Below are 18653 nucleotides of genomic sequence, written 5' to 3'. Positions count from 1 at the left end.
AGTCTGGGCTTCGGTTACCCCTGCTCTGCCTGTGCTGGGCTGCACGCTGCCTGTGACTGTGCCTGAGTCCAAGGCCAGCAGCGGCAGCCGGAGGAGGGAGACAGGAAATAGTCAGTGGGGATTCACCCCACCCTCTGGGGGCCACAGCCACACATCAGAGAGGAAGCTTTCTTTTACTCCTGGTTTTAGGTGCCGCCCAGCCCCCGCTGTGGCTTCTATCACCTCCATGGGGTTGCCTGGGCGTTGAGAGGCACAAATAGAGAAGGCAAAAAAAGGAGGAAAAATGAGGAATTTCCCCCACTTTCTCTGGGCACTAGGAGAGGCTTTCCCTCCTTGAGCCTGGACTAGAGGGCTGCTCCTGAGCCCTTCTGCCTGTGCCAGCAGCCTCCAGGGGGCGGGAGCATTACCAGAAGGAAAAACAATGGTGAACTCACTGCTAGTGCCCAGGTACTTTGAATTCTGGTCTTCCTCCCCAATCTACCTCCTATTGTCTGTTGACTTTTCAGATTCCTCAAATAACTGCTCCCTGCATTCCAACCAGCTTCCATTGCTGCATTCAGTGGGAGACACAGGGTGCGGATGTGACCCACAACTGAATCTGAGATCCTTTATTTTTAAATGAAATCTTTGCATGGGGTACCTGAATTTTAAACATCACCACACAATGTATAACTCACCCCTGCTCTTTTTGAAGCAGGGCTGAGTCTGAGAAACCAGCCGATGACATGAGAATGCAGAGACAAAGGCATGTGAACTGCACCCCACCCAGCTTTCAGAGCCCCTGGGCACACTCTAAGGGCGGTACCGGACATTGACAAACTCTCAGCCGTGGCTGGATTCATGTTCTGTCCAGACACCATTTTGTTGCCCTCCTCCCCCGACAACTCTCATCCCCTCCTGCTAAAAAGGAATAAACAATTTCCTTCAGTCATTGTTTCCTGCCCACTCACAGATGCTCTTAATTAGCGCAAAATCGCAGCAAAATTGCTAAATAAATCTATTTGACTTGTTTTGGGTTTGTTTCTCCCAGAAAGCTTAGGCTTCCCCATCATCAACACATCAACACATTCTCAGTGTTTTGTTTAGTTTGAGTCAAGGACTCACAACCTTGTTCTTTTCCAGGAGCACAACCATAATGCACAGGATCCATTGTTAGTTCTCTCTCCCAGCAGAACATTGCTGGTTCTAAAACCTTTCAAGAGCTTAGTAGTGGTGGGAACGTGCTCGTGGGAGTATTGAATCTTTATAAAAAGTGTCCTGAACACTGTGTCAATTATCCATCATGATGAAGGAACCAGTCATTGAAATTACTATCATACAATTTCATCCCCAAAAGGACCATGGCATTGAAACACAGAGGAGTGGACCATTAGAAGCTTTCTTTTGCTTATTTTACATTTAGTTTTTACACCAAAACAATGTAAAAATGCACGCACAAAAATTACTTGTAAAGCTGCTGGCGTCACTGTTCTTAGTTTGACAATTTCTTTGTAGGCTGCATGAGGTCATTCATGAATGTGAGGATATAGCCTGTGAAGAAGAAAGCTGTATTCCAAATTTTAAGACAAAGAAAGCTTTTGCACAAGGCAGAATCGATAGCTCTCTTTTCTAGGTCATGGGCGGGCCTCCTTTTTTCTTTAAATTTTTAAAAATGCTACCAGTTTTGCTTGGGGCTTATGGTATTGAGTTAATATATTTCTTTCATGTGCACAAGTGTAGGCTGGTAGGCAAAGGAGTATTTTAAAAGATTGCTTTATTTTTTGCTTTGTCTTTTAGGAGTAAAATCTCAGAATTCAGCTTCATAGCTGGAGAGAATCATTTTCTCTTTTAAAAAAACAACATTTAATGCTGAAATAACAAATGGTAAAAATATCCCAAAGCCTCATGGTTGTGCTTGTTGCAGTCTTTTTGAGTCAGATCCATTATCTCTACGCACCGAATGACTCAGTGATCACTTTTTACCCTTTGAGAAGTAGAATCTCAGATATCTGCACAATAGCTACTCAACAGCACGAGTTACTTGTGCACCGAATCTTCTGCTGTCTTTAATCTGAATGTTTGGAATTTTTTCTATGTAACGAAGACATTTGCCTCTCATTAGAAGAAGCCAGCCCGCTTTCCAATACTCATTTCCTGGAGAAGGTGCCAGAACCGGCCTTCACAAAACAAAAAAGGGGATGCTTCCTTTCCTTGCACATCCAGGACCACGTGTGCCCTGAGAAATGCTTGTCTGAGGCCGGGGAGGTTCCTTTGTGTGAATGTCCTGGTGGTTTAGGAGCAGAGGGGCCCCCATCCCTGCGGGAGCTCAGGAGCAAGGCCGTTTCTCTGTGGCAACTCATTGAAATGCTCCATGCGACATTTCAGCTCAGGCTTGCTGGGGACAGGCCAGTCCAAAATGATGGAACCTCCAACCACCTTCTGCGTAAGCTGCTGCTTTACCTGTCTGAAGAGGAAGTGCAGGCGGCAGACAGGACTGGGAATCCATGTGCCCACTTCCTGGGAGCGATGGGGTGGCAGTGTTATGGCCACTGGATAGTTGAAACACATGGATAATAGGTATTTAATGTACCCTGGTATTTAGGGAATTGTTTGGAGTAAAATCGTAATAATAAAAATTGTTTTGAAAAGAAAAAGATGGTTTTTGTCCTTTTCTATTAAGCCTGCCATTGGTGTTTTAAGGTGCTCGGAGAATTCTGTTTGTGGGAATTTGGGAAGGACAAATGTTGATATGTGCACTAGAGAATTAAGACAAATGATAATTGAAAGAGATGATAAAAGCTAGTGGTTTCCATGGGGAAATAATCACAAACTGCTGTCAGACTGATTCCAATAAGAACATTGCTTTATGTGAAATGTTTTTTAAACAGCTCAACCAATGCATTAAGCCAGAGCACTTCTGAGGGCATTTATTTGTTGTATGTTTCTATTATATCCCCATCTGAGACTCTTCAACTTATATTATTTACTATTTTAGCTGCTGTGTTTAGCTTCTTTGTGGTCAACACTCAGTTGGAAATGAGAAATATCAGATTGCAGAAAGGGTACTATTTGTGGATCCTTAAGATAATTCTATAGTTTCACCATATTGATTCACCATAGGGATTCATAATTACTCATCTGTGAAGTTTCTTTCATGTGTTAGCCCAGGTTAAATGCTACTTCTGTGTTGAAGGTGTCTCTTTAATGATGCTAGAAAGAATTTTGATGTGCTTTTGGGCTCCTAGCAGTGGAGGCTGCTTCCCCAAAGCTGCTTTGTATTTTCAGGCATTTATTTTGGAGTAATACTCAGGTGCTCCATCTCTTTGTGCCCCCATCCATTGTACCCTGTAGAGATTTCTGTCGGAGCCCTACAACCTTCATTTCATTTGTTGGTTTACACAGCTGTGTTCTATATTAAATCGTAACACAGAGCCTGGCATGAGGCACAAGTGCCCGCTGAATGAATGAATGACTCTTTGGTCAAATCTCACTGCCTTTTTCCAAAGAATGCTGTGCAGGAGGCCCTCCATTTGCCCCCCAGGTCCTCTAGGCCCAGTCTCCCCCTTGCTCCCTGCTCTGCCCCTGGGAGGCTGACCTGCATGGACCAACCACACCCTCCCTCTTCTCTGTCTTCCCTTTGGGTTTGGCCAACAGGAGGCAGGAGATTGATGGTGGGGCAGACGGTCAGGCTGGAGTATGTTATAGGATCGACTGTGTTCTTCTATTAAAGACCTTCTCCGTCTGGTTTCCTTTGGGCTTGTCAGGGCTCTCTGGTGTTACCAGACACAGGTATTGCATTATTCCTTATTGGTTTCCTTATACCCTGCCCACACCTTTGTAAGCGGTCTCTCTGTTAAATTAGCCAGTTTGAACGAGCTCACTGGATCCTGCTGGGATCCCAACTGATGTACGCAAGTCACCCAGGTGACAGCATTGGTTATAATCTAGGTATCATAGGGGCGGAATGATACCTTTCCTCACTTATCATAAGCATCACGGCCAACACTCCTGTAACAAAAGACAGGTTAACAAGAGAAAAGCATAACAAATTTATTTAATCAAGGTTTTACGTGACATGGGAGCTGTCAGAAATGAAGACCCAAAAATCCCAGGAAAATGGTCTATTTTAATACTTAGGTTCACTGAAGAATGGACAGCTGTGTAGAGATATGATTGGACAAAAAGGGTATAATCTAGCACTAATAGACTGAGTAGGGAAACCCAGCAAGGCTTGTCTGTTCCAGATTCTTCTTGTCTTCTCTGTGAAGCATTCCTCCCTCCTAGGATGGAGCAGAACCCCTCTGGAATGAGGGTATTCAAGGGAGAAGGGAGAGGGAGAGGGTGACCTTTCTATGGCTTGCTTTGTGGAAGAGGGATCCTAGTTTCTATGACCTGCCTTACAGAAGAGGAATTCTGGTTTCTTGGACTTGCTTCAGAGCGAGAAAGAGGGAAGAGAGACAGGAAGGCAGGAGACGGTCAGAGAGAACTTTATCTCAGGGCCTTTCAATGAACTTCGGTTTAAAGTACTCAGTATGCCAAAGCACCACGCTTTGGGGTGTCATGTTCTGAGCCCCAACAATATCATAATCTGTCTCCCTTGCATTACTTCAAGTAAACACCCATGTCTAGGCCAGCCTACTTCGAAATTAGAATCAAGTGGGGCAGGGGTCAGCACACTGCAGCTTGCGGGCCAAGTGCAGCCTCCCGCTTGTTTTTGAAAACGGAGCTTGATTGGAACGCAGCCACAACCATTTGTTTATTTATTATCTGTGACTGCTTTTGAGCTCCAACGTGAGGAGTTGCAACAGAAACTCTGGCCTGCAAAGTCTAAAATATTGGCTATTTGACCCACGATAGCAAAGGTTTGCCAACCCCTGATTTAGACGAAAACCAAAACATGCGAACTTCATCCTTTTCGTCATCGAGAGGCTCCAGGCCAGATGCTGGGGGCACTTGTGAGTGGTCCCATGACAGTTAAGTGGGAGGTTTCAAGCCCCAGGCCTAAGTGCTCGTGGAGCATCATGTGGCTGTGCCGACTGCCGTGGCAACCCGGGAAGGCACTCTGTCCACGCCACGCGGAACGAGTGTGATCCAGCGAAACTAGGAGGCATGTGTGTTTAATGTATGATTTCAGAATCAAATAATTTCCCGAAAAGAATGACTCTCGGGAACGTTTTGGCATTTCACTATCACCGGACTGCGAGCGCCTTCTGGGAGAGTCTGGGTTTTACTTGGACCTGTATTCACCAGCGCCTGGCACGGAGTGGCTGAGGCTCAGTAGATACTGTTTGACTGAATGGTGATCGCCATCTCACTCAGAGAAGGAAACATTAAATGGGGGGGGGGGGTGTGGAAGGCAGTAACTGGAAGATATATTAGTTGGTGTTCTCCAGCTCTCGCTGACTAGAGTTCCTGCTCACCCTTCACAGAGCAAGAACAGCCATGGGAAAAGGCTGTTCTTCCAGAAAGGGGGGGAAGAACAGCCATGTCATTTGTGGGGCCCAGTGTAAAATGAAAATGCAGGACCTCTTCTTCCAAAATTATGACGAATTTCAAGACAGTGTCAGCAGAGCATTAAACCAAGCCTGGCCCTTCTAAGAGGGACAGGTTGCACACCCAGGAGGCCGGCCCTGCCTTATGGATTCCTGAACGAAAGGCAGCCTGTGGGCAGTCGGGGAGGGGTCCTTCAGTCTGAGGCACTGCACGGTGCTCAGCCACCGCAAGGGCAGCACAGGCTGTCGGGATGCTAGGACTGCGGGCTCTAGCGTCCCTGCGATGGTGTGTGTCTGATAATGCCTAACCTAACACTCCATCACTTCCAAAGTGTTTGCCCTGATCTCAGACCCTCACACCAGAGTGGATTCCTCTTCCCCAGACTCAGACACCTGGCTTCATATTGACCAACCTGCCTGTTCCTGCCCTGCTCCAAGGCAGTTTAACCCCAAGTCACCTCTCCCACTCCAACATACCACATTTGTACTAAAGTGTCTCAGGGCTAGCCTGTTTAGATGTTTCTTTTTTGGGTGACAGACATTTCCTGCCTAGAGAACAATGTGTGTACATGAATGTTCCCTTTATCTTGTCCCCAGAACTCTCCCCTGCCCCTTTCTCACCATGAGAGGCAGTTTAGGGACCCATCCTAACCACTCTGCAGGATCCCTTGTGCTGTGACACCCCAAATCCTTCCTGATGCTAGACTTCCACCCAGGCAGCTGCTGGAGCTTCTCCTGCCCCCAGCCCTTCCCATGCTGCATGCTGAGCCCTCCCCTCCCCTTCTCTTGGAATCACAGGGAATTTTCTGGAGCTCTCCAGGTGGTGACAGCTGTAGGTGGGGAGCTCTGGGCTCCAGCCAGTGCCTCCTTTTCATGGGAGGGGTTCCCATTTTTGCTTCTTCCAGACCACTGTCTTCCCCTAACCCTTCATCCACTCATCCTTGCTGCAAAACGAGGCTAAGGGGTCATCCTAACCCTTCTGCTCATGGGAGCTCCTCCTGCCCCCTGCTAAAAGGTGGAGGCTGCCTCACAGTGTTGGAAAGCCACCCTCCCCAGCCCTGGTGGTGACAGCTCCGGGTCTGCGTCCTGCAGCCAGGTGGCATTACCCCATCACCCGGTGCTTAGGAGGATAATTGAGGGCCCTGAGCATTTCTTCTCCACAGGACAGGCCTCCAGCATCATGGTGCTGCAACCAACAAAACTGGCCTGTAAGAAGGCACATGTTCTTTTTTCCCCCCCAAAGGTCTTTCTTTCTTTTTTAATTTGTATAACTTCAAGGGGTACAAGTGCAATTTTGTCACATGGATATGTTGTGTAATGGTGAAGTCTGGGCTTTTATTATATCCCTCACCTAAATAATGTACATTGCACCCATAACCCCCAGCCTCCCACCCTTTGGAGTCTCCAGGGTCTGTCATTCCACTCTCTGTCTGTGTGCGCACATTATTTAGCTCCCACTGGTAAGGAGAGCTTAAAGCTCCAAGCTTTGGGAAACTGTAGTAGATAAGGGAGTTTTTTTCCTGAATGGGAGGGCCGGCATCATGTCATATAAAGCTCCGGTTAAGGGAGAGCCCGATGGGGTCGAGTGGAGTTTGCCTTTGATCACAAGTGCAGAGTCAGACAGTCCCCGGGGCCTGTGCAATCTCATGCTTAACCTGGGATCTGGCTGTCTCGGGACTCGTTTGTCTCCCTGTGACTGATGTGGCCTTAATGACAGCAGCTCCCTGAGAGCTCCCTGAGCCTGTGTGCACTTGTGTTTGTTCTGCTGACAGCTAAAGCAGCCTCGCCCCCATCTCACACTCTTCGTGGTTCCCTTGCCCACCACGCCTCTAGTTCCTGACGCTGCCTGTGTTGTGTGTCTCCCACAGGGTCCCAGGTGGCAGATCCGTCTCCAGCCTTGGGCAGGCCCTGCTCAGTCCCTGGATGAAGAAGCCTGGAGGTTCCTGAGATACATCAGCACCACCCAGGTTGTGTTGCAGGCTCACGTGGGTTTGAGAATAACGTGAAAGATTCGGATTGCCCCTTTGAAAGAAAGATTTGTCAGTGAGGGGCTGGGGAGGGTCTCAGCGACTCCTGATAGGGACTTGATAGGGCTGTGATTTCTGAGCATTGCTGCCTAAATTCATCCACTCACTGGAGGCAGATAAGATGCCTTCCATTTGCTCGGGCATCTTCTTCCTTCCAGGAGTATCATCAACCTGAAATGTTTTAATGATTCATCCCATAGTGTTTTAAAGATCCACTTTAGAAAATTGTTTTGGAAAACCATTTGAAGCGACAGATTGGTCCCTGTGAGTAGGCAGTCAAGTGTGTCACAAAACAAAACCATCATCTGGAGGTTCAAGTTCCATTTTGTATTTGGAGGAATTTGCCTTTTCACTCTTCTGCCACAGATGCTTGGCAGCCAGGGACGTGCTAGGCAAGAGAGCAGAGGAGACTTTGCAGGCAGTGTGCTGAGGAGTTAATGAATCCAAAGGCTCTCTGTCCTTAGAGCAGTTTAAATCATTACTGAGCCCCGGCCTTTATTACTGACTTAACACACTGTGGCAGCTCCTGCCCAGCTGCAGGCTGAGCCAGTGCCCCAAGCAGGCAAAGAGACTGTCCATTAAGGAGAGTCTATGGGCTCTTGACACGTTAATCAGGAGGTTCCATTCTCAAGCTGCCTGATCCCGTGGGACAGAGAGACAGAAGAGAAAATCAAGGCCCCGGGGAAACAGCCCTGCACTGAGAGGTGCTAGCACATTAGGAGCTCAGACTGCCTGTGAGCTGTGCAGTGGGGCTGGGGGTGCATGGGGCGGGGTCCTGGATTCTTTTCATCTCCCTCCAGCCTGGGCTTTTGGCATCCTACTTCTCTTCCCCAACCTCGCTCATCTATGGGAGAGAATATATTTCTAAATCTTCAGGAGGCTAGTTTAGGGGTAAAAGAAAGTCCCATGTCACTTATGATGTAGTCAGACAATCATGTGGATTTTAATATTTGTCACCCAAACATGGAAGTAAAAGCTTATTGAATTAATCATGAGTGATGGGATGAATTGGTCCCTGTGCTGCACATCATTTTATCTTATTTTGCTGCTGCAAATTAATTTGGCAGACTTATGCAGACTTAATTAAAATACTGAAATTTTAATTTTACAGTTTGGTTTTACATGAAGGATAAGAATCTGGACCTCTTAACTGTGACTGTAAAAAGCCCTTAAAGGCCCCAGAGAAAAACAAGAGGTGTTAAATTTATGAGTTGAATTTGAGAACTATGGGCTTGCCCCCCACCCCTGCAAAATAAATTTACCTAGTGCAAACCTCTAAATTCCATTTTATATATATTTCACATTAATTTTCTTTAACTTATAAAAGGCATATTTACTTAGAAGAAGCTCTTGAGGCATGAAATGGCCATTTCAGACCCCTCTTGGATCTTTCCCCACGCTATGGGCTGAGAGGAGAAAAACTCTAAAAAAACAAAAACAAACAAACAAAAGAAAACTGAAAGCATCCTACGACATGATGTGGTAAACCTGGGCAATTTACTTTGTTTCTCTGGCTCTCCTTTGGATCCTGAAATGGAAGAGATTGTATCAAATTATTTCGAAGGTCCTAGGTCGATCCCTTCCAGTTCTGTGGGCTTGTACTGTGCACAGAGTAGTAAAGAATTGTTATTAACTAAGTATTTTTGAGAGCCCACACGTGGCCAGGAACCATGCTAGGCCCTGGGGATATAGTCTCTGCCCTCAAGGTTCTAACAAACTAGTTCTGAAGGCAGATAAATGGATGTATAGTTAGTTTTTTTTTTTTTTTTTTTTTTTTTTTTTTGAGACAGAGTCTCACTCTGTTGCCCAGGCTAGATTGAGTGCCGTGGCATCAGCCTAGCTCACAGCAACCTCAAACTCCTGAGCTCAAGCGATCCTCCTGCCTCAGCCTCCCGAGTAGCTGGGACTACAGGCATGCGCCACCATGCCCGGCTAATTTTTTCTATATATATTTTTAGCTGTCCATATAATTTCTTTCTATTTTTAGTAGAGGTGGGGTCTCGCTCTTGCTCAGGCTGGTCTCGAACTCCTGAGCTCAAACGATCCGCCCACCTCGGCCTCCCAGAGTGCTAGGATTACAGGCGTGAGCCACCGCGCCCGGCCGATGTATAGTTATTATTCAGCTTGATGAGTGCAATAGTAGAGAATGGGTTGTTGAAGCTCTCTAGAAGGATTTTTGTCCTCCAGAAAGAATGCGATAAAGTTTTAAACCTCACAATGGTTTTATAATCAGGGGCCATTTTATACAAGTACGGTATTGTGCTTTGATGTACTTCCGGGTTATTAGGAGGCCAGCCGGTGGGAGCCATCAAAGATGACACTACGTGGTTCTTAATCACAATCTTTTACCAACCAAATGCTCCCTCCCCCTCTCCATGGGCTTTTGTGGCTTATGCCTCATTTAGAACTCATCTTGACAATGAAAGCCTGCAAAACTGGCAGAATATTAGAATCATTGTTACCTAAAATTTTCACAGTTAGCAGAAGTGAGTCATAATGGGCAAGGAAAAAAATAAAACCTCTGAAGTTATTAAAGTGAATTCCACCCCCATTCTCTTATGCCACTTTTTAAAATATAAAAAAATTTACTTTTCTCAAATCTGTGTTCAAGCCTGTACAGCAAAGCCCAGCATTTGACATGTTCATCACTGATTTACTCATTCCTCAGTTCAGCAGGTATTTGCTGAGCACCTGCTTTGTGGCTGGCGCTGTGCTGGCCACTGGGATATCAAACCTGGATAAAACACTCCCACACACTGGTAAATAGCAAGGGTGCGAGAATTATGTGTTCTCTAACGGGGATGTACAGATGGGTGAGGAAGGCTTTCTAGGCTGAGGGAGCTTGGGAACAGGGCATGGGACAGCCTGGCAATAGACAGCAATGGGCGTGGTACCCTTGGACGTGTCCATCGTAGAGACCTTGGAGGCATGGTTGGGGCTATGCATTTCTTAGTGGAACACCAGACCAGAGGAAATGGTATTTGGGTAGGGTGTGCAGAACATCACACTCAGGTTAGTTAGGTGCTATTGTTTTTTCTAATGTGAAAGACCATGATGCACGGCAAAGTTCTGCAGTTGATGATACACTGTCTGGCTGCTGACACGAAATGGTTAAATCATAAACACAGCGCTCTGTTCTAAAGGGAAAGCTCCAGATCCAGCTTTTTATGTCAACCCCCAAACCATATGCCTCCAGGAAGGATGCTTCACAGTACAAAATTAATCTAAGCAATGGTGGCTGTTTTAAAAAGGAAAACAAATATTTAAAAGCCTATTTTTCTGTTTGTTCATCCATCCACCCTTCCATCCATCCAGCCACCTACCTGGTTATCTGCACATCTGTCTATTTGTAAGAATAACCGAAGAACCCAGGCTCTGGAGATTTGGACTGCAGCTTTACAATGATAATCTTTATTATATTTACTGCCACACACACACACACACACACACACCCCCGCAGGATAAAAACAATAAAAATACACTTCTGCCCCTGAGCCTTTCAAAAGTAATGGTACTGTATAAATATACAGTTGATCATTAAAGTAATTCTTGCCAAAATTTCCAAAATTTTAAGGGTTCCCTTTGCCAGATTCTACTTATGGCTTGGCAGAAATGCTATGCAAGCTTTTGGGATACAAATGAAACAAAAATAAGTTAGATCCCTTTAAATCCAATAACTAAAAAACATTTCAGAAAGTATTTTTTCCTGGAGTTTATTTTCCTTTGTCCAGACCTAATTTGCTTTATATGGCTAAAATTACAAGGGGAATTAGACAGAGAACATAATTAGTTGAGTTAGAGCTTGGCTAGAAGTTACTACTCTCACTTATTTTGCTTACAAGAGAGTTTACTGAAGCCCTGGCCATAAATCTTGACTAGAAAGTTTGAAAAAAAAAATCAATATTTAATTAATTTTTAGAGGCAGAATTTTTATGGGGGACTTTTAGTTGTTTTCAAAAGCTAATGACTATCCATGAGATGGTTAATAAATGGTTAAAACTGAATAGCTCTGTGTTTTATTTTTGAGCTTAGAGAGGAAGGGGGAACATTGTCAGAGAGACTGAGTGGAAAAGAATGTCTCTCCACTAGGGATATATCTGTGCAAGATGAAATCTGTAGACTAATTAGAAATGCTTAAAGTAGAAGAGAAGGAAGCCCTAGTCCTTGACTTTGGCAAAGGAGGAACGGCTGGACTCCAAGCCCTGACTCTTGGCCCTTATTATTTATCTGGTTTTTGGAGGCCTCTGGCTAGTTGTTGGTGCCAACCCCTTTCAAGCAGTGGTCCCTAACTTTTTGGCACCAGGGACCGGTTTCATGGAAGATAGTTTTTCTACGGACCGGGGGTGGGGTGGGGGTGTCATGGGTGTGGGTGGGTGTGGTGTGGAGCTCAGGCCTGGGGGTTGGAGACCCCAGTGTTAGGGGTAGGGTCAGAGGGGCTGCTGTTTTCTATCAGACACTATGACCCAAGAATAGCTTCTTCTCTTAATTTGCTAAGGCACAGGTGTGACCAGGCTGGAACATTTTGCCTGGGGCTTTACAAAAGGCCTGCAATAAACTGGCAGGGCCACATGCATAAGAATTACCTAGAGAAGCTTATTAAAATGCATATTCCCAAATGTCAGCCTCGAAGAGTGTGTTTCCGAAGATCTGGAGTGGGACCCAGGAATCTGCATTTTAAGTATCTCCCCGGTGATTCTGTTGCAGGTGGACCACACCTTGAGAAACACTGTGAAAAAGGCTAGAGTAGGTTTGGATGGTACTAGGAGGAAATTACGAACAAGGACTGGTGAGCATCCATATCCTGATCTATCACATGGAGGTTCTCAGGGAGAAGGGCACACAAAGAACAATAGCAATGGGAATCATCATCGTACCACTTCCATAAAAACACCTGGGAAGCTTCCCTGGCGCAAATGGCTCAGACTTCTGAGGTCCAGGCATGCTCTGGAGGCCCATAGAGCTGCCCTGGATTAAGTAACTTTCTGCTGGAGGCGAATGGAGCAGAGTGCTAGGGAAAGTGCTGATATTTAAGGCACAGTAATCTGCCCACTAGTGGAACAGGCCCAGTGAACACTCTGAGCTCTGACTAATTAGATTAGCAACTTCTCTTCCCTTGAGTGGGTGGGTGGGGAATGGGAGGTGGGCAGGCAGAGACATAATTTCCATTTATCTGTGGGAGAATAGTAGGAGATGAATTATACAAAATAACATGCTGGTGCACCCAGCTAATAAATGTATTCTTTAATAGTTGCTTGAGAACAGATTCATTCCATTTTCTGTTATTATTTTTCCCTTTAAACAATAGTTGGGGATAGAGAAGTAGAAAGATACTGGTTAAAGGAAAAGGATATATAAGGGTTTCACTTTTTCTGCTTTCCTCTAAGATGTTCAAATCCTAGCAGAAGAGTCTCTCGTTGTCACTGATAAATAGTGCCGGGATGATTTTGCCAGCCCAGCCCTAGGTTTTAGCAAGAGTAATGCAGATGCAGATGTATTCGTAGTTGAACAGGCTCTTCATAATATGCTCTTCTTAGATTAAAATTTTGGCAAGTCAGTTAAATGAAAAGATTAGGCAAGCCTAGGATGTCTGCTTAAGAATATTGCTTGCTGTTATGTTTTCCAATGAGTGAAAGCAATGAACCTCAAAACATCTGGAGTGGTCTTTCATCGGTGACGTGCTAGCAAGAGCTGCGGCATTCATGGCGCTTCATGATGACTGTGAGAGTTTTGAGGGATTCAGGGAAATACTGTTGCTCGGTAAGGTAAATATCTTGTCCACAGAACTTATTTTCTCTGGTTCCTGCAGCCTCAGCCGTGCAAAATGCACCAGTCTCAAACACAAGTCAGAATCGCTTATGGAGTGTATTTGCTTAGAGACTTGTGCAGTTGAAATTAGAGACTGCTTCTGTTTGACTTAGATATACATTCTCTTTGGTTTTCTTATCTAATTTCTTTTTTTTTTTTTTTTTTTTTTTTGAGACAGAGTCTCGCTTTGTTGCCCAGGCTAGAGTGAGTGCCGTGGCGTCAGCCTAGCTCACAGCAACCTCAAACTCCTGAGCTCAAGGGATCCTCCTGTCTCAGCCTCCCGAGTAGCTGGGACTACAGGCATGCACCACCATGCCCGGCTAATTTTTTCTATACATAGTTTTAGCTGTCCATATAATTTCTTTCTATTTTTAGTAGAGATGGGGTCTCGCTCTTGCTCAGGCTGGTCTTGAACTCCTGAGCTCAAACGATCCGCCCACCTCGGCCTCCCAGAGTGCTAGGATTACAGGCATGAGCCACCACGCCCGGCCTTATCTAATTTTGATGGATGAGTTAAGAGAAGTGCTTTGGTTAGCTCAGGAAGTGCCTCCTGCCTGGGGCTCTTGCCAACCTTCCTCAGGAGGAAGCTCATTAGAGCAATAAGTCACAAAGAACACTGCCTTATCAGCAGGGACTGCCTATTAATTTCACTTGACCCATGATCAGCTGTTTACTTTGGATAACATCTGCCACCTTTGTGGACCTTAGTGGCCCCACCTTATCTGCCTGAAATAAGGAAGAGATAATCTTGTGAGTGTCCTTCTGAGATCTATGCCTGTGATTGTATCTCATATCTTGTCGTAGGGCCACTATGGGAAGCAAAGACGTCTGTGCTTTGTGAGCACTGTCCTCTGTGTCTGGAATGCCCTGGGTCTGAGCCTCTCGGTCAACTTCTCTTCATCCTCCAAGACCAACACACCTCTGCAAAGCCGTTCTGACCCCTCTTCCCTCCCGTCTTTGCCCCTGATTTGTTCTCTCCTGTACACCCTGTGCACATGGCTGTAGCCGCTCTTAACTTCCCTTCAAGCCTGCATATGGTCTCCATGAGGTTACTTATTATCTGGTAATTGAAATCCCTCCAAACATTTTATAGCAGTCTTGTGGTTCCCTGGGGAGGGGAGTAGTTAGCTGTGGAGAAGGATATAACTCTCCTATTATGGTTTTCAGGGACTGGGGAAGCAGTAAGTCCCTACCTGCCATTTATCATCCAGGGTTTTAAATTATTCATATTGATTTCCAATCCTTACAGATTGCATGTGATCACATGAATACAGACAACCTGGCTACTGATGCCAGCCCTGCACAGAAGCCCTGGTCGGTGTGTCTTGATGACAGGTTTGGCTTAGCTCATCAAATCCACAGCAAGCAATGCCGCCTCTACTCTTTAGGGTGAGTACATTTTTCACAGCAGAAGAAAACACAGACTCTCCTTTAGGCAGCCGAGGCTTCTTCAGCAACACAAGGTTAGGAATGGTTGCAGCGTATAACAGGTGCTGTGCTTTGCATCCTGACATTGTTTCAGACTGATCTCTTTGTTGTGCAACTGCAGGAATGTGCAGATAACAGATGCCTCCTTGGCCAGAGCTATTCACCCGCCGTCCCCACCCCCCCTCCCCATTCTGCTGGTAGTAAGTTGGCAGCTCCAGTTCTCAGCATGAGGATGATCCTCTTGGTGAAATCAGTGATACTAAGATCATTCTTATTGTAATGAGAGAGAAGAATATTAATGAGCACAGCCAGAAAAAAAAAGGATGTTAGAAATTTTATACACAATTTGGAGTGACACAAGACAAGCAATGGCCACTGTTGATTTTTATGTTTTGTATCAATGATAAATCTATGTGTAGTTTTACATTTTTTTTTTTAAAAGCAAGGGAACTCTTATGAAAACCATGTGATTTTGTCAAAACTATTTGGAAAAACTGATATTCAGTTTTTCAGGTTGAAAATGACCTGGATGTACAAATAGATTTAGAGAGCATTTTGATAAAGAATGAATATGAACTAATGAGACTATTTCATCAAATATACCAGTACTTATATAAACAGGCCTGAACTTACAAATGATAAATGTTTCCAAAAAAAGGCAGGAGAAAATTATGTTTTGTTTGGGACACCCTGTTCCCTAGACTCTTTGTAGAAGCACTGTAGGTTCTCAGGCTAGACCACTGAAGTCCTTTACAAACAGTACTGGGGACCCCAAGGAGTGTCACATCCTTGTTCCTCACCTGTCGGCTTTGCCACCTCTACAGTCTACATTCAGGCCCAGGTATGATAACCACCAGCCATAATCCTAGGTGGTCAGGGTTAGGGGATGAAGGGATCCCCATTGCTGTCAAACTATAAGCAAACAAAAATTACTAGTCATTGTGGATTTTTTTAAAGATTCAAATAAGAATTTAAAGATAGTGGGAACATTTTTATGTGGGTTAAATGAAGAGCAATGGTATATATCGGTGGAGCTTGCACACAGTAGGCCCTCAACACATATCCACTATTAACGGATTGCTTGAAAGGAGAAGACTGGGGAGGGAAGCTGGTTATGCTTTGCTTTAGATGTGGAGGCTGTGAATTTGAAGATGAGATGCTCTGCCAGTTGATTAGAACAGAACTCTTTTTCTGGGAAGCCACCAGCTATGCTTCGAGATTGTAGGAAGGATGGGAAGTTGTGACAGCAGAGTTTATTTTATGTCACATTAAAAATGTATGAAAGTGGGTCATAAAAATAATTGCATAGTACCACATGCAAATTGGAAATCTCAGCTTGGTCCTATTTTCTTGCTCCAAAGTGCCTTTATATTTTACTTAATATTTTACACCCTGGAATAATTTAATTTAAAGCATATAACTGAATAAAATAAAACTTGGAAAGCTTTGGGGAACATTTTAAAATTCCTTTTTGCTTTCCTTGTACTTCAGAGCTGTTAGATAAGATAGTTCTGCAGTAAGAGTTCATATTATTACATGTAAAAAAGTAGTTTATCATTTAAAAACATTTTTTTATTGCTGCATAATATTTTACATATTTATGAGCTACATGTGTTATTTTGTTACATGCATAGAATGTGTAATGATCATGTCAGGGTATTTAGGGTATCCATCACCTTGAACATTTATCATTTCTATGTGATGGGGACATTTTAAAACCTCTGTTCTAGCTACTTTGAAATATACAACACATTGCTATTACCCTTAGTCACCCTACTGTGCTATTGAACATTAGCACCTATTCCTTCTATCTAACTGTATGTTTGTACTCATTAACCAGCCTATCCTCTCCCCTACCCCTTCCTGGCCTCTAATATCAGTCATTCTACTCTCTACCTCAACTTTCTTAGCTCCCACATAAGAGTAAGGACATGCAATATTTGTCATTCTGTGCCTGGCTTATTTCTTTTTTTATTTTTATTTATTTAAATTTCAGAATATAACAGGGGTACAAACATTTTGGTTACATAAATTGCTTTTGTACTGTTTGAGTCATTTTGTACCCGTTAGGTGTGAATTTGCTCATCCCCTCTTCCTCCCTCCCACCTGATTGATTTCTGATGAATGTTATTTCCATATGTGCATGTAACATGGATGGCTTATTTCACTTAACATAATGACCTCCAGTTCCATCCATGTTGCTGTGAATGTCAGGATTTCATTCTTTTTTAAGGCCAAATAGTATTCCATTGTGTACATGCCACGTTTTCTTTATTTATTCATCCATTAATGGACACTTAGGTTGATTCCATATCTTTGCCATGGTGAATAGTGCTGTGTAATATTGATCCCTTTGATATACTGATATACTGATTTCCTTTGATATACTGATTTCCCTTTCATTTGGATATACTGATTTCCTTTCCTTTGGATATACCCAGTAGTGGAATTGCAATTTCAATTAGTTCTATTTTTAGTTTTTTGAGAAATCTCCATGCCATTTTTCATAGCGGCTGTACTAATTTACATTCCCAGCAACAGTATGTGAGTTCCCTTTTCTCCATAGCCCCACCAGCATCTGTTATTTTGTCTTTTTAGTAATGACCATTCTAACTGGGGTAAGATGATATCTCATTGTGGTTTTGATTTGCATTTCCTTGATGATTAGCAATGTTGAGAATTTTTTTATGTACTTGTTCAAAACAAAAATAGACCAGTGGGACTATATTAAACTTAGAAGCTTCTGCACAGCAAAGGAAACAGTCAACAGAGTGAAGAGATAACCTGTTGAATGGGAGAGAATATCTGTAAGTTATTCATCTGACAAAGGACTAATATCCAGAATATACAAGGAACTCAAACAACTCAACAGCAACAAAACAAATAATCCCATTAAAAAGTGGGCAAAGGACATGAACAGACATTTCCCAAAAGAAGTTTCTCATTTTCATTTAAATGTTTACTATTCAAAATCAACTTTGTACAGAGCAGGCAAGAACATCTGAATTCCACTGGGAAAAGAAATGAATAGATTATAAGGGCCAATATTTGATTAAAAACACAAACGTGCTTAATTGAAAACTGAGACTAAAGAAAATATTTCTGATGCCTAAAAAAGGAAGCCTTGGATTGCGGGTGATTATGTTGATTTCACTGTTGTTAAGGATCCAGGACCCAGACTATCATCCTCCTGCTCAGGTAAATTGTCTGGGGGGCAAGTATTAATAGCTAGCTGGCTGACAACATCTCAGCTGATGCTCAGGGAAGAGGGAGCCCCTGCCCAGAAGAGGTACTCCTGAAATAGGAGCAAGAGCTGGGAGGGAAAGCTTTTTATCCCACAGTTAACGTAAAAGGCATTTGTCTGAAAGAGTGCACTCCATATAATGTTCAGCTGAAAATGAAAATCAGATCCTTTTCAGTTTTGAAATGAAATAGGCTAGATCAATTAAGATAAAGTAAGGCACTGAGGCAAGGTATATATTAGGGAGAAGGGGATAGAGAAGAGAAGTAAGGAGAGGCAGTGGGTCAGATGATAATATCATCTGCCTTGTGACTTCAGACGGGGCCTGCCCTGCAAGTCTTCTTGTGTATATAGTGGTCGGGCGGTGCTGGGAAGGTGGGGGATGAGGGTGGTAGATAAAGTGAAAGGAGAAAAATCACCTATTTTACTTTTTATGTCAAAGATTGTATTTTAGGGGTAGGAGAGGGAGAGGAGGGAAAGACTTGAGAAGGGATAATACATAGGCAAATATTTTTCATCTCTTTTTTAGTTCTGTGGTAGGTTGTGCCTTTTGGTTTCAAGTCATAAATTCTCAGCATAAGCAGAAGATTTCATAAGTGACACATGGTTAGGTAACAACAGCCAATATTTTATACAGAAAATCTGGGACTTTTGCGTTACGTGAGCATTTTAAGAAGAATG

At 43.9% G+C, this 18653-nt stretch overlaps 1 protein-coding gene across 1 annotated transcript in view; it reads left to right on the top strand.

Moving 5' to 3' along the window:
• The window catches only part of METTL24 (methyltransferase like 24), an 89668-nt gene that overhangs the window by 23528 nt on the left and 47487 nt on the right, over positions 1-18653 (top strand). The window contains exons 2-3 of the mRNA XM_069488382.1: positions 7340-7438; positions 14553-14692. Of these exons, the coding sequence (XP_069344483.1) occupies positions 7340-7438; positions 14553-14692 (239 nt within the window). The remainder of the gene's footprint in view (positions 1-7339; positions 7439-14552; positions 14693-18653) is intronic.

Source organism: Eulemur rufifrons, chromosome 15, assembly GCF_041146395.1.
Source record: "Eulemur rufifrons isolate Redbay chromosome 15, OSU_ERuf_1, whole genome shotgun sequence".
Lineage (NCBI taxonomy): Eukaryota > Metazoa > Chordata > Mammalia > Primates > Lemuridae > Eulemur > Eulemur rufifrons.
The sequence above is the reverse complement of the archived record's forward strand: the minus strand, read 5'-3'. Positions and strand labels throughout refer to the sequence as shown.